Below are 13041 nucleotides of genomic sequence, written 5' to 3'. Positions count from 1 at the left end.
TGTCTATTTTTACCAAAGATAAATATCACTGTCACATCATAGCCATTAGTGTAATATATATGTGTTACATATATTACTGTTCTTTAGCGTGTTTATAATTGTATTGTGCTAATTCATCCCATAACCATTTGTTGTAAATGTGCATGTGTTTGAGCAAATAAATATGTCCATTATCGTGTTTATAGGCCTATATGCATGTATAATACATAATGATATATAGATAGATATAAACCCTATGGAAAAACGTATCCCAAATAATAATAAGTTATTGTAATAATGTAATTCAAAGATTTGGTTGACGAAAGGTTGTCGATTTGTTACACAAATTATACACGTACAATATAAGAAAACGTCAACGCATCTCAACTCCGTGGTTCCCGTGGCACGGGCGATTTTACTCGAAGCTGGTTTCGCATTTTCTCAAATGCTAAAAAATATCCAAATAAATTCATTTACATGAGGGCATTGCATTTATTTTAAGTCAATATTTCAACTAATAACACTTTTCTCCTTAATACAGACGTCTTTCATTACACGGTGATCATTAAAATACACTCTGTATTTTTCTCGTTCATACATGTATATCAAATGTTTTCAAATAAATATGTATGTTTTTTTTTATATGCATTATAATTCGTTACGCTATTGTTTAAACCCTATATCGCATACCATTTATCACATCCATATGCCTATATTGTACAGCTTGGTGTATAGTACATATATAACAGTCAAAATTTTTATCATATGCAGTATCAACCCTACTAGACGGAGATCACCTCTTGGGCTGGTGGCCCTTGGGTGATATAGGAGTATCGGGTTGATACGACATGTGATACAGATTTGACATGTAATATAATGTATCTTTATAAATGATGCGAATGTGAAAATCCCGTTGATATATTATTCTTATAGCCCTCAGTGATTGCAAATTGTTTATTTGATATGAATAATTCCTGACATAAATTGTTTCAATGATATTTTTTTGTAGTAGACTACCAATATTCTGTGCCCCGTGCAGGTCTGGGTGTTAATAACTAGGCCTGCGGCAGCGCTAAGCTTGTCGTAAAAGGCGACTAAATAGTGCACAGAAACCTAGCCCGGTGCTAGGCGCTCTGCCCACAGAGAAACTGGGATGTGTGCCCCAGGTGGTGGAATGGGGTACCCCTAGCGTGTTACATGCTGGGGTTGCCAGGCTATAATACGGAAAACCTGACCGCAAACCATAGTGGTGCACCGTGTTGGGAAAGATGTCACGTTTCTCGCACGTTAAGGAACCCTGCTGTGGTATTCGATAGGAATAGGAACCTTTGCGCTCCGCTACGGGAGGCTAAATTGCCCGACCTTACCCATCCCTCCCTTTTTCTAGTGGCAATAAAAATTTGTCGACCCTATTATCCTTGTGTCTCATCTTTTTTTTTTTCATTTCATCATCATTTCATGTTCATTTAATCATCCATTTCACGTTCATCGTCTGAATATTGCTGAAATATTGCTGCTCGGACGTTAAACCCCAACATTCATTCAATTCCAATATTCTGTAGTTTTTTTTATTACGATAAGGAAACAACACTTAGATCAAACTTACAATGATGGATTGTCAAATAATTATGAGATCTTTTTATAACATTAAAAAAATTAACTAACATGGCATGAAATTGATGAAAACGACACTTACTAATACATTTTGACACCAATTCATGTATTTAGCAAATAGAACAAGGTGACAAGGCATTTATAAGATTATATTTTGACAATTATTATTTTGATAGACTCGGGCATGGGTAACTTGAAGTTATGAAGCTATGACTCCATTAGACTTAGGTTGTAGTCGTGTCATGTTAACGTACATGTAGCTCACAATTCTGCCATTCTTTCTCTCATACATCGTCTCCCAGGCATAAATGACAAGAACCCCTCTATCATCCACGCATCCCTCACAAAATCCCTTTAAAAAATGAAAGAATCTGACTTAATATATAAACTATACTGAGTACATTTCAATTTCTTTTTATGACTTTAAAAGAAGTATAACATTTTTAAGCAGAAATTGGACCATCCTATATAAATATGTAAACATTTCGAATTCTTATTGTTCTTCAATTTTTGTATTTTTGTGTAAAACTTTTATCCATTTTTATTCCTTATTTTGACAGCACCGGCGGGTACGGGTGTCAAAAGAATAGGCCAGCAGCAGCACTAAGCTGGTCGAAAAAGGCTACTAAATAATGCTCAGAACCCTGGCCGGGGGCTAGGGGCTCTGACCACAGAGCAACTGGGTTGTGTGCCCCAGGTGGTGGAATGGGTATCCCTGGTATGTTAATTGCTCGAGTCGTCTGGCCATAATACGGAAAACCTTAACGCAAACCATAGTAGTGCAACATGTTGGGAAAGATGCAACGTTCCTAGCACTTCAAAGAATCCTTCTGTGGTTTTCCATCGGAGTAGGAACCATTGGACTCCACAACAGGAGGCTAAATCGTCCGACCCTACCCACCTCTCCCTATTTACAGTGGCAATCAAAATTTGTCACCCCATTATCCTTGTGTCCTATCTCTTTTTCATTCATCATTTCATGTTCATCGCCTGGATATAGCTGAAATATTGATGCTCGGACATCAAACCCCAACAATCAATCAATCAATCAATCAATCAATCAATCAATCTTAATTTTAAGTATTTAACATTTATATTTTTATTTAAAGAAATCTGTGTCAATTTTTAAATACTAGAATTTCTATTTAACTTTATGTGTAAAATTTTTGAATTTTTTTTCTCAAAATTTTGACGTATTTACATGTAACCATTTTTGATGACGAAAAATCTGTATATCTCTAATGATTAGAACTCTTATTATACTTTAATATATGTGTTATTTTTATACTTTTCATTAAAAAATTTCGTGACTTTTTATAACATTTCATTTTACATCATAACTCCAGATTTATAATCAGTTCTATATTTATAAAGTTTTGTATGCATGAAGTCTTGCATTTTTGTTAAATATTGACGGCAAAATAGCCAAATAACATTATATAAGATATTTTACCGGACCCGGCAAAATAGCCATGGCCTATTAACTATGTCAACAACCGCTTCATGGTCAGAACCAGAAATCTAGAAAAGAGGTTCAGATCTAGAAATGTAGGTTCCCAGTTATCAAGTGCTAATTTCTGTTAAATTCTTATTGGGCCATCTAATTTGCAATTACTTTCAGAGATCACCAACAGGTCTTCAACATGTGTATATAAGCACACCTTTAAGTAAAATCTGAAAGGCCCAGATATTAATAGTCAATATATTCAATGCTGCTCCCTCTGTGGTAGATCCTGCCTCCTATACATGGAGGTATCTTGAAACATCTTTTTGGTCATCTTGCAAAGTTATAAAGAAATATCGATCAAATAATGATTGATGTTGTGTAAAAAATAATTTTTAATTTTTAAATTATTTTGACAGAAGTTTAGACATAAAACGATACATGGAACCATCAAGAAAAGTTAGTAAAATCAGATGACAAAAAACTTCAGATTTAACCGGCCTAAAATATTTGCTTTTAGAACCATTGGACATTTGAAGGGGGAGCAACACAAAAAAATTCAACCAGACTTTGTTCAGGTTCATCAGAAAGTTACTCAGAAAGTACTCATACATACAGGACAGCCATCAAACAGACAAACAAACAAAAAAGGAAGAAAGAAACACAACCATCATAAAAAATTTTGCATTCAGTCACGGTAAAATTGTTCTTTAATTTGTCCAACAAAGTTATACAACCACTCAGTTTACTAAACTGAAAGGATTTTTGTCTGTAATGTAAGAACTGAAAGGATTTATGTCTGAAATGTAAAACAGTCCACAAAACTTTGCCATGTGTCAAGATTTTATGTTGAAAAGAGAGGAAGACAGATATAATTACCATCTTATTGTGCCCATCATTAAATAAAAGATCGTACTACAAGGCATTATTTAATTCATTCATATCAGCGGTAGCAACAGTAGTCCCAGTACTGTCAAACACCACCCCATCCTTTACAATGCAGCTGATTTTAGCCAGGTCATCAATTGTAGCATTGGACACGAAATTAACTATTTCTCCCTGAGGTGTCATAATAACTTGTTGATTATTCGACTGTGTGCTATTTTCTTCATCACCCGCTTCATCAACATCATCAAAGGTCAATGATTGAACTGGAATCTCTGATAACTGATTAACTGGTTCTAAAACAACCTGATTGTCAGAAATCGGAACACCTTCTGAAGTTGGTATTTGAAGAACTACACTGTGACTAGCTACTCCATCTTTAGAAGCAGATGAATTGACTGTTATTTGAATGCCATTGACAACCTGTACAACAGAGTTACCAACGTTGGCGCCTGAACTTTGTGCTATTGCATTTAGAATGAAAGATATAAGCTGCCCAGAAGTCATATTGCATGTTCCTAGTGCCTCACAGTTAGACAATTTGGCAAAGTCTTCAGCACTTATCTGAGTTTCGCCAGAGTCTAAAGTTTGTACCTGCAGCTGGATTTCAATCATTTGTCTAGTCTTTTCAAGTTCATTTTGTTGCAGTTCAATAATATCTTGAAGCTGAATACCATTCTCATTAAAAGTCTGAATAGTAAATTGTACATTTTCATTTGATCGTGTATTAGAATGCTGCTCTTTTTCAGTAATTAACCCATTTTTGTGATCTTCTATGTGATTTTTGAAGAATTGTTCATTGACTGTCCTGTAGGTACATTCGTTACAGCAGAAAATTCCTGGTGCATTTGGATGTTTGTTTTTCATATGCATTTTGATTGATATTGCCTGTATACATGTATAGGGACAACAACTGCACTTGTACAGTCTCTGGCCAGTATGTCTCATTGTGTGACGTCGAAGAGAGTTGTGGTCTCCAGTGGCAAAGGAACAGACTTCACATCTGAAAAATACAATCATTAAGTTGAAAAAAAAACCAAAATATACATTAAATAATCTGAACAAATCTTGATCTACTGTAAAAGGCAGAAGAGCATACAATTTAAAATATAAAATCTCATCTGCTGGTGTGAAAGTGTAAAAACCCCATGACTGTTGAATGCACATTAGAAATTTTGAATTATCTCCCCTTCCATGTAAAAAATACAATATTCGTGTATAACAAATTGCACTTTGACTTGCCTAAAGATAACTAAGCTACAGTTTACATATATTCTACTCCAAAAACAAGGTTTTATGGTTTAGTGAAAAAAATTTTTTGTAACAGTCGGAGTGCATTTTTTCAAAATTGTGAATTATCTGCCCTTAAAAATATCTACTGTAAGCAACTGAACCATTTTGTCAGTACAATTTTGTGTTGATTTGCATTTACCTTTTTTGTACTTCAAATCTTTATATACACTACTAAAATGTGTATAAGATTATTACATGTATTTTTGAATTCCTGTAAATATTGATGCACTTGCTACAAAAAACAAAAAAAAATATTTCACATAAAAAATCACCTTGTAACTTGAAAAACAGTCTAATTTTCGATTCAGCATCGTGGTATCTTTGCTCACATTACGCTTTAAAAATACACTTTGACTGGCTTTGATCTACCAGCTGTATGCCTGTACTTAATTGAACACTTTTGACTGGCTTTGATCTACCGGAATATGGCTGTATCCAGACACTTTGAAAAGGAGGGATGTCAGCCGAATTTCCTAAAAATAAGGGGGTTCTAGGACATTATTTGCCACAATTTTACATATGACAAATTTTCCAATAAAAAGGGAGGGGTGCTAACCCCTAGCATCCCCCATCTGATTCTGGCACTGATCTACCAGCTAAATACCTACACTTACTTGAACAATAATGGCTGCATTAGATTTACATGTACCAGCTGTATGCCTGTACTTACTTAAATGGTTTTTCTTTGGTATGTGTCCTCTCATGTGAGATCAACATGGCCTTTCTAGATGTAGCATATCCACAATAAGAACACTTAAATGGCTTATTTTTACCATGAACTTCTTCAACATGGACCATCATGCATTTCTGAGTTGCAAATACTCTTTTACAAATATCACACTGCCGTTTATGCTTAGCTGGCTCTGGACCTCTTGTTGTATCTTCGTTGGAATGAATTGCCTCATGGTTTTTCATTTGACTGTATTGTCTGAAACCTTTTCCACACACATGACAAGTGTAAGGACGGTTCTCACTATGAATTTCCTTATGAACCAATAGTTTACTCATAGTGTCAGTTTTAAAATCATGGCAAATATCACATTCAAACAAGTCTGTGTCAATCTTGTGGAGTTTCCACATATGAAATCGCACTGTCCTCCAATTTGAAAATATTTCATTACAAGAAGGACACATAAAGTTATGACTTTTCTCGACATGACATTTGGTATGTATTTCCAGGCTTTCCTTGGTTTTGAACTTTGCATAACATCCCACAACAGAACATTTCTCTTCATATTTTTCCACAATTTCTGCTCTGGGTCTTTTAACTTTCTGGTAAATTGGTGCAGGCAAGTTCTCTTCATCTTCAATCTCACCATCTTCTGTGTAAGTCACTTTTCTTTTGCCCTTAGGCATGTAATACCCATCAGTGAGAGCTTTGGGTCTACGAATTTTTCTACGTGATCTACTTCCAATATAATAATCATCTTTATCTGCCTCCCAATCAGAATCAGAGAATTGTTCAATCTGAGATTTTTCTTCCTGTACATTTTCAGCTGCTACCTCTGATTTTTTCTTTCGTCCAGGTCTCTTTGCTGTATTTTCCACCTGAGTCCCAACACTGATTTTAATATTACTATCAATAGGATCTTCCATCTGAATACCATGATCTTCAACCATGTGGGTTTTGCATTCTTCAATACTGCTGTAGCCAACACTACACTGTCCACACAAAAATAATTCTTTTGTAATTGGAGGTTGATTTTGTGTTGACTCAGAGGAGACCTTGTCGTCTAAAATAAAACTTGATTGACTATCATCATCAACTGTTTGTGTTGCAATACTACCATCAGTGTTTCCTTGCCTGCCAGATGAAACACTTGGGACAGTTTCTATGTTAAAGGATGAATTGCTTAAATTATTTTCTGTACTTCTGGCAGCCTCATGACTGCTACTAAATGCCTCAACACTCATTGATACACTTTCACTTGACTGTAAAGCAGTGATCACTGGTGCCTTTTCACTCGCACTAGCAGAAGACAATTCATCCAAACTTTCCAAGACATTAAAGTTTGTGAGGGAGGCATGTTCTGAAATAACTTCAACCTTGTTATTATCAAGGTCATTCTGGGACAAAGGTTGAATCTGGACACATCCTGTTTCCATGTCAACAGTGAGTGTAGTATCAATAGGAATCTTTCTGTTGTTGATCTGAATGGTCTCAGTTTTCTGCTGAGTTGGTTGCTGTATATGTATATTTTTAACATGGTAGCTGATTCCTTGTGGCGTTGAACTAGTGAAACTACAAAATCGACATTTGTATGTTGTAACAACATCCATGTAGTCACCCAAGTCCAATCCATTGGCATCAAGCTGTGCCCCACTATTATTTTCCATTTTCTACAACCAGAAAATATGGTCATTTGTCATGTGTGTTAATTTCAAATAAAGAAACAAACCACATTAGATAGACTCATTGCAAAATAAGTTCACAACTAATTATAAAATAGGTACTAAAAGTACTAATTTTAATGGAGTACCAGTTTACATTTTCCGAGTTTTTCACAGTGGACAGATAACACTGAAATGTACCTGCAAAATGAATTTGTAACACTTTTTTAAAAATCATGAAAATTGATAACTACATGTACAAATATGTTCACTTAACAGAATCCATAAAAATAAGCAACCATGAAAGTTATATATTATCTATGATTTGGTTGTTTTATGTACTTCTTGGATCAAGTTGGACCATGCTAAATATTTTGCATTATTATATAGTAATAAATATTTTCCTATTCAAATCAATAGAGAACAAAGCATGCAATGTTTTTAAATTTATTGCACTGTTGTCGTCTGCTAAAAAAATGGCTGAACAGGATATTGACAGGTTGTTATAAAAATGGCAATGACCTCTTTATATGGGTCAACATATTTCTGTGTTAGGTGACAGTTATTGTGATTCCATTTTTCTTTCAAATAATACAAACAAAAAATGCATTCCTTTCAATTTTACTACAATTTATCAAACATTCATAAATTCATATTGCACTATATAGTTCATATATATTTCTATTTATTATGCATCATATATGAACTAGTGCAATAAAACACATACAACGTTGTCAAATGCATTATATCCAACAAATTAGTATAATGTTAACTGAAATATTTATTACTATATAATAAAAGGGTTATTGCATGAATACTGGCGAATACTGTCCCTCGCAGGATATTATATTGCACTTGCAAGCTCGTGCAATATAATATTCTGCTCGGGACAATATTCACCAGTATTCATGCAATAATCCTATAATATCATATCATATCATTGGATGATGTAAATTGAACTAGTTGATTGGTTGTTGTGTGATTATGATTTATTGCCTATAAAATCTGATTGGTTGAAAGTGATGTTGCGATGTTTCTTAAATTGTTCTCGCAATATAACCGGTCTTAGGCAGATGATAGCTAAAATATTTGCCTTGGAAGATGCTGAATGTGAAGCTGCCAAATATTCCAGAAGAATCATAAAGGTTTAATAACCTGTGAAATTTTAATATTGCAATATATCAATCTGCCACAGTAACGTTATTTCCTGACTATCACAAACTTGCCAAGGCTTGATTGTAAAGATGTTTTAACTGAATAACTTAATTTGATACAAAGTATTACTTATGCTCATTATCTAATTTATAATAAAATATTTAGATTATACAGGGAATTTGCTCTTTGCTTCTAGAATTTCTTAAAAAATTAAGAAAGGAATACCTATCTGACATTCTTTTATATTTTGAAGAAGAAAAAAAAATCGGGGTCATCAATATTTTCATGTCATTTAAAAAAAAAACTGAAATTCCCATACATTTTTTCAGAACAGTCTACCCACTGAAAAATCTCTTTTGAAATAAATCAAAATGTATCTTGTTTTAACTTGAATAGTTTTATGTCAAAACTTCTACATACATTTTTTTTCTCTATATAAATTTGCAGAATGACCAAAAACAAAGATGCTCAATGTAATTGTTATGACTTATCTTACTTAAATTGATTTGTTTGTTTGTTTGTTGGGGTTTAACGTCTGAGCAGCAATATTTCAGCTATATTCAGACAATGAACATGAAATTGATGATAAAATGACATGAAATGATGATGAAATGAAAAAGGGACGGGACACAAGGACAATGGGGTTGACAAATTTTGATTGCCACTGGAAATAGGGAGAGGTGGGTAGGGTCGGGCAATTTAGCCTCCTGTGGCAGAGCCCTATGGTTCCTACTCCAGGAGAATACCACAATAGGGTTTTTTTTAACGTGCGAGGAATGTGGCATTTTTCCCAACACGGTGCACCACTATGGTTTGTAGTCAGGTTTTCCATATTATAGCCTGACAACCCCAGCATGCAACACACCAGGGGTACCCCATTCCACCACCTGGGGCACACAACCCAGTTGCTCTGTGGGCAGAGTGCCCTAGCCCCCGGCCAAGTTTCCGAGGACTATTTAGTCGCCTTTTACAACAAGCTTAGTGCTGCTGCAGGCCTATTCTTTTGACGCCCGGACCTGCACGGGTCTACTTTAATTGAATGCATCATCATTGAATGCATCATTATATTTTGTTAATAATATTGTCTAATATGCTCCACAAAGGAGTTAACTGATAGAGAAGTAAAAAAAAATGTACTACGAAAATTAGGGATCTGATATTATGGATTCTCAAAAAAAATTCTAGCGATGGTGGAAAAGGGGTTTCCCACACATGAATTTACTACAACTCCTGAACTAGCACCATGAAAACAAAATTAAATATGTGAAAAGTGGGATTTGACTGGACCAAGAATTTAGCCTCATTAACTACTTGAGAAGTAAGTTACATTTCTTTGGGAGGGTTTAAGGTTTAACCTCATGTTATTTTTCGATTGAACTACTTCAAGTCAGTTCAAAATATAACAAACAGCTTTGGACCAAGTTGGATTGTGGTGTAATCATTTTTGAAAATTTGGAATGCAGTTATATTTATTCACCAGACATATTTTTCTTTCAATAAGTGTCAATTATTATTATTTTTCAATAATTTGGGAATGAAGAATATTGGAAGAGATTGCATAAGATATAAATATAGTGCTTATTTAGGTGATTATAATGAATAAAAAAAACATATTTCAAATTCTCATTAGCTTTGATGTGTCATAAGATTTTAAATTAGAGAAATGTAAGTAAATATGTGTCTTTGTACAACATGTTTTATGCGTTTCATTTTCTTTTATTTTAGTCACCAATCTCATTAGTGATATAATATTCACTAATTTGCATACCATTAAGTGTCAAATAAACAAATAACAATTTTGTGATAACAACCCAATTTTCAAAACTTTATAGTGAGCAACACAAAATGGTGTGAGCTCTACTGTTATTGCATGTACTATCTTAATTGTCCTTTAGGTTCCCCAATATACTAAAAAAAAAAAAAAAATGAGACGTCCTGGAAGTAACAAAAAGTGACTGTTCTTACTGAGAAAATTCACCTATTCCTAAAGTAAAAAAAAATAAAATATATAGGTTAAGATCACGTTTTAGTAAAAATAACTTCATCTTTACTGATAGTTTTCGAGTCTTTTCTGTTTTTATTTGACTTATTAAAAGAAGTGAATTTGATGTGTTTTTAAAAAGTTCAGGAAAAAGGTGGATGTATGGTACATATGTGTAGCTCCAGTGTTCCACTGTTGCTGTTGTCAAGAACCTAATCAGCCTCGGAAAAAAATATTACTTTGACTGTACCATCCAAATTGAAGCATAGCTTTTCCAAGATAGGAAAGGCAACAGTTTTCTTTTTTTTTTAATTTACACTGTCAGTTGCATCTGAATTTTGTTTATGACACATGATATGCGTAAAATATTTCCACCTTTTGTGGAGAACTGTAATATTTCCAGTATCTGTACAAATTAATCTGACCCACTGAAAAAAACTGAAAAGGATGATGCTATAAAAGAAGCCTGTTTACTCATTGATCAAAAAAAAAAAAAAAAAAAAAATTTTCCTTATTATTTAACAAGGCAGATTTCGCTTGCTGCTGAATTATAAATAAAAATATTACACTTGTGAAACAAAAATTCTCATCCGACCCTCACCCCTTTATCTGATACTATTCTTACGAGTCTCGCACAGAGGGTACAAATATGGTAAAGCTCACCGTGACTCACTGATATAGGGAATGCCTTCTTCATATTAACTTTGTAATTTTACATCAATTTTTTGTTCTGTAACATGTTTCCTTTTGATAAAATATTCATATTTTGTATGTAAATTTACAAGTCTTTTATTTGGAAAATAATTTGCAGTAATATTTATATTTAAACCTCTATTTTCATATAAAATTGCAATTAAAATTTTATGGTGATTTAGCCTTAATACAGAATATTATTTAACAAGTCAATAGATAAAAATAGTTTTATTTGTAGTTTAGGGAATAAAAAGAATTTTTCACTTATCTTAAAAATGTAAGTTATGATGATTTAATGTTGATGTCCCAAGCCACTTAATGGAATCACAGGTACAATGTATGAAAATGCTTACTTGGAAAACTATATGCCTATGTATACAGTTTAATTTGCTTTTAAAATTGGGTTTTAGCTAAATTAATGAATTTGCAATTTCTAAGAGAATCAGAAACGAAATATCATCAGCGCGACTGAACTTATTAATTTGTTCAAGTTCAAAACAGTATAATGTGGAATTGACAAGGGTTTTTATAGTTGACGCCTTGGAACTCAAAAAGGTAAATGGAACCAAAAGTTATTAATCCGGGTCAAATTATATGCTACACCGCAAATTCGTATTCTCTACACGCTATTCGTTGTTTTTCGCGTATACTGAATATACAACTATACTGTGTACGATAATCTAAATTTCTACTTAGGATATGCATACCTCGCTTTGTTTAGACTATCTATTAAACAAAAGAGTCTATGTTTAATCGCTTCACTTTTTGATAAACATTCTTCATGGCTACAGTCTGTGTGGATGACGTCAGAGGATACTGGATTTGATTGGCTGTTTTATCTGTTCAACAGAAAATATTCTCCCTGTGGAGGACCACATATTTCGTGTCGTTTAAACGGGTTCAAATAAAAAAGAAATACTTGCTTTGTGAACAAAACGGTTAAAATATACAAACAAAACTTATTGTAGAGTCTAGTTTTCTTTTCAGGCCGACATTTATACATGTACACAAAAGTGTTGCCTAGGCGGATCAAAACTTCATGCTCGAGAAGTTTCGCTGATTATCAAGAAAAAAAACCCTCCTTAGAAAGTGGTCATCCTTCGAGGAATTATTTTATATCCGCCACTTGTACCCCCTTAATATATTTTGAAAAATATACCATCCAAAAGTTGCAACCTGTCACAAAAGTAAACATTTTAAAGCGCACAAAACATCACATAATGGTCTGAACCCCACATCTCTAAAAAGTACAACAGGAAAAATGGTTCATAGAAACATCATACAAATACAAAGACAAATACAAATACAGACAAATACTTTATTAGCTCAAACTCGCCATTACAAGATGGTTATGCCAATTAAAATAATAATTGCAAAAAAAATTAAAGTATTCCTAGATCGGTTAGCTCCGAAAAGTCCCTTTTTGAAAAGTGTCATCGTCCTGAACATGACCGTGGATTTTATTACTTTTGTTGTCGGGGCCCATCAGAGCTTAAGTACACTTTTAGGTGTGCTTCTGGGTTAAGACCCTTTGGTGATTTCTGAATTTATTATATATTTTTTGTCTAGGTTATATCAAGGAGTTAAACATTTAACTCCTTGGTTATATACACGCTGTGTATTTCAGCGTTGAGTTTCACCATATCCTTTACTGTTGTTCTTTTAT

The 13041-nt window shown here is 33.7% G+C and overlaps 1 protein-coding gene across 1 annotated transcript; it reads right to left on the bottom strand.

Moving 5' to 3' along the window:
* Window positions 1–3728: 3728 nt before the first annotated feature.
* Window positions 3729–12197, bottom strand: LOC148618038 (uncharacterized). The gene is made up of 3 exons (XM_088585863.1): window positions 12083–12197; window positions 5886–7555; window positions 3729–4925 (listed from the first exon to the last, which is right to left on the bottom strand). The coding sequence occupies exons 2-3, from the start codon at window positions 7550–7552 to the stop codon at window positions 3953–3955; spliced, it is 2640 nt and encodes an 879-aa protein (XP_088441989.1). The 5' UTR covers window positions 7553–7555; window positions 12083–12197; the 3' UTR covers window positions 3729–3952.
* Window positions 12198–13041: the final 844 nt, after the last annotated feature.

This window comes from Perna viridis, chromosome 5 (genome assembly GCF_037379345.1).
Source record: "Perna viridis isolate PV_CMFRI_1.1 ecotype Kerala chromosome 5, ASM3737934v1, whole genome shotgun sequence".
Classification (NCBI taxonomy): domain Eukaryota; kingdom Metazoa; phylum Mollusca; class Bivalvia; order Mytilida; family Mytilidae; genus Perna; species Perna viridis.
Note: the sequence above shows the minus strand (reverse complement) of the source record. Positions and strands in the feature narration are given on the sequence as shown.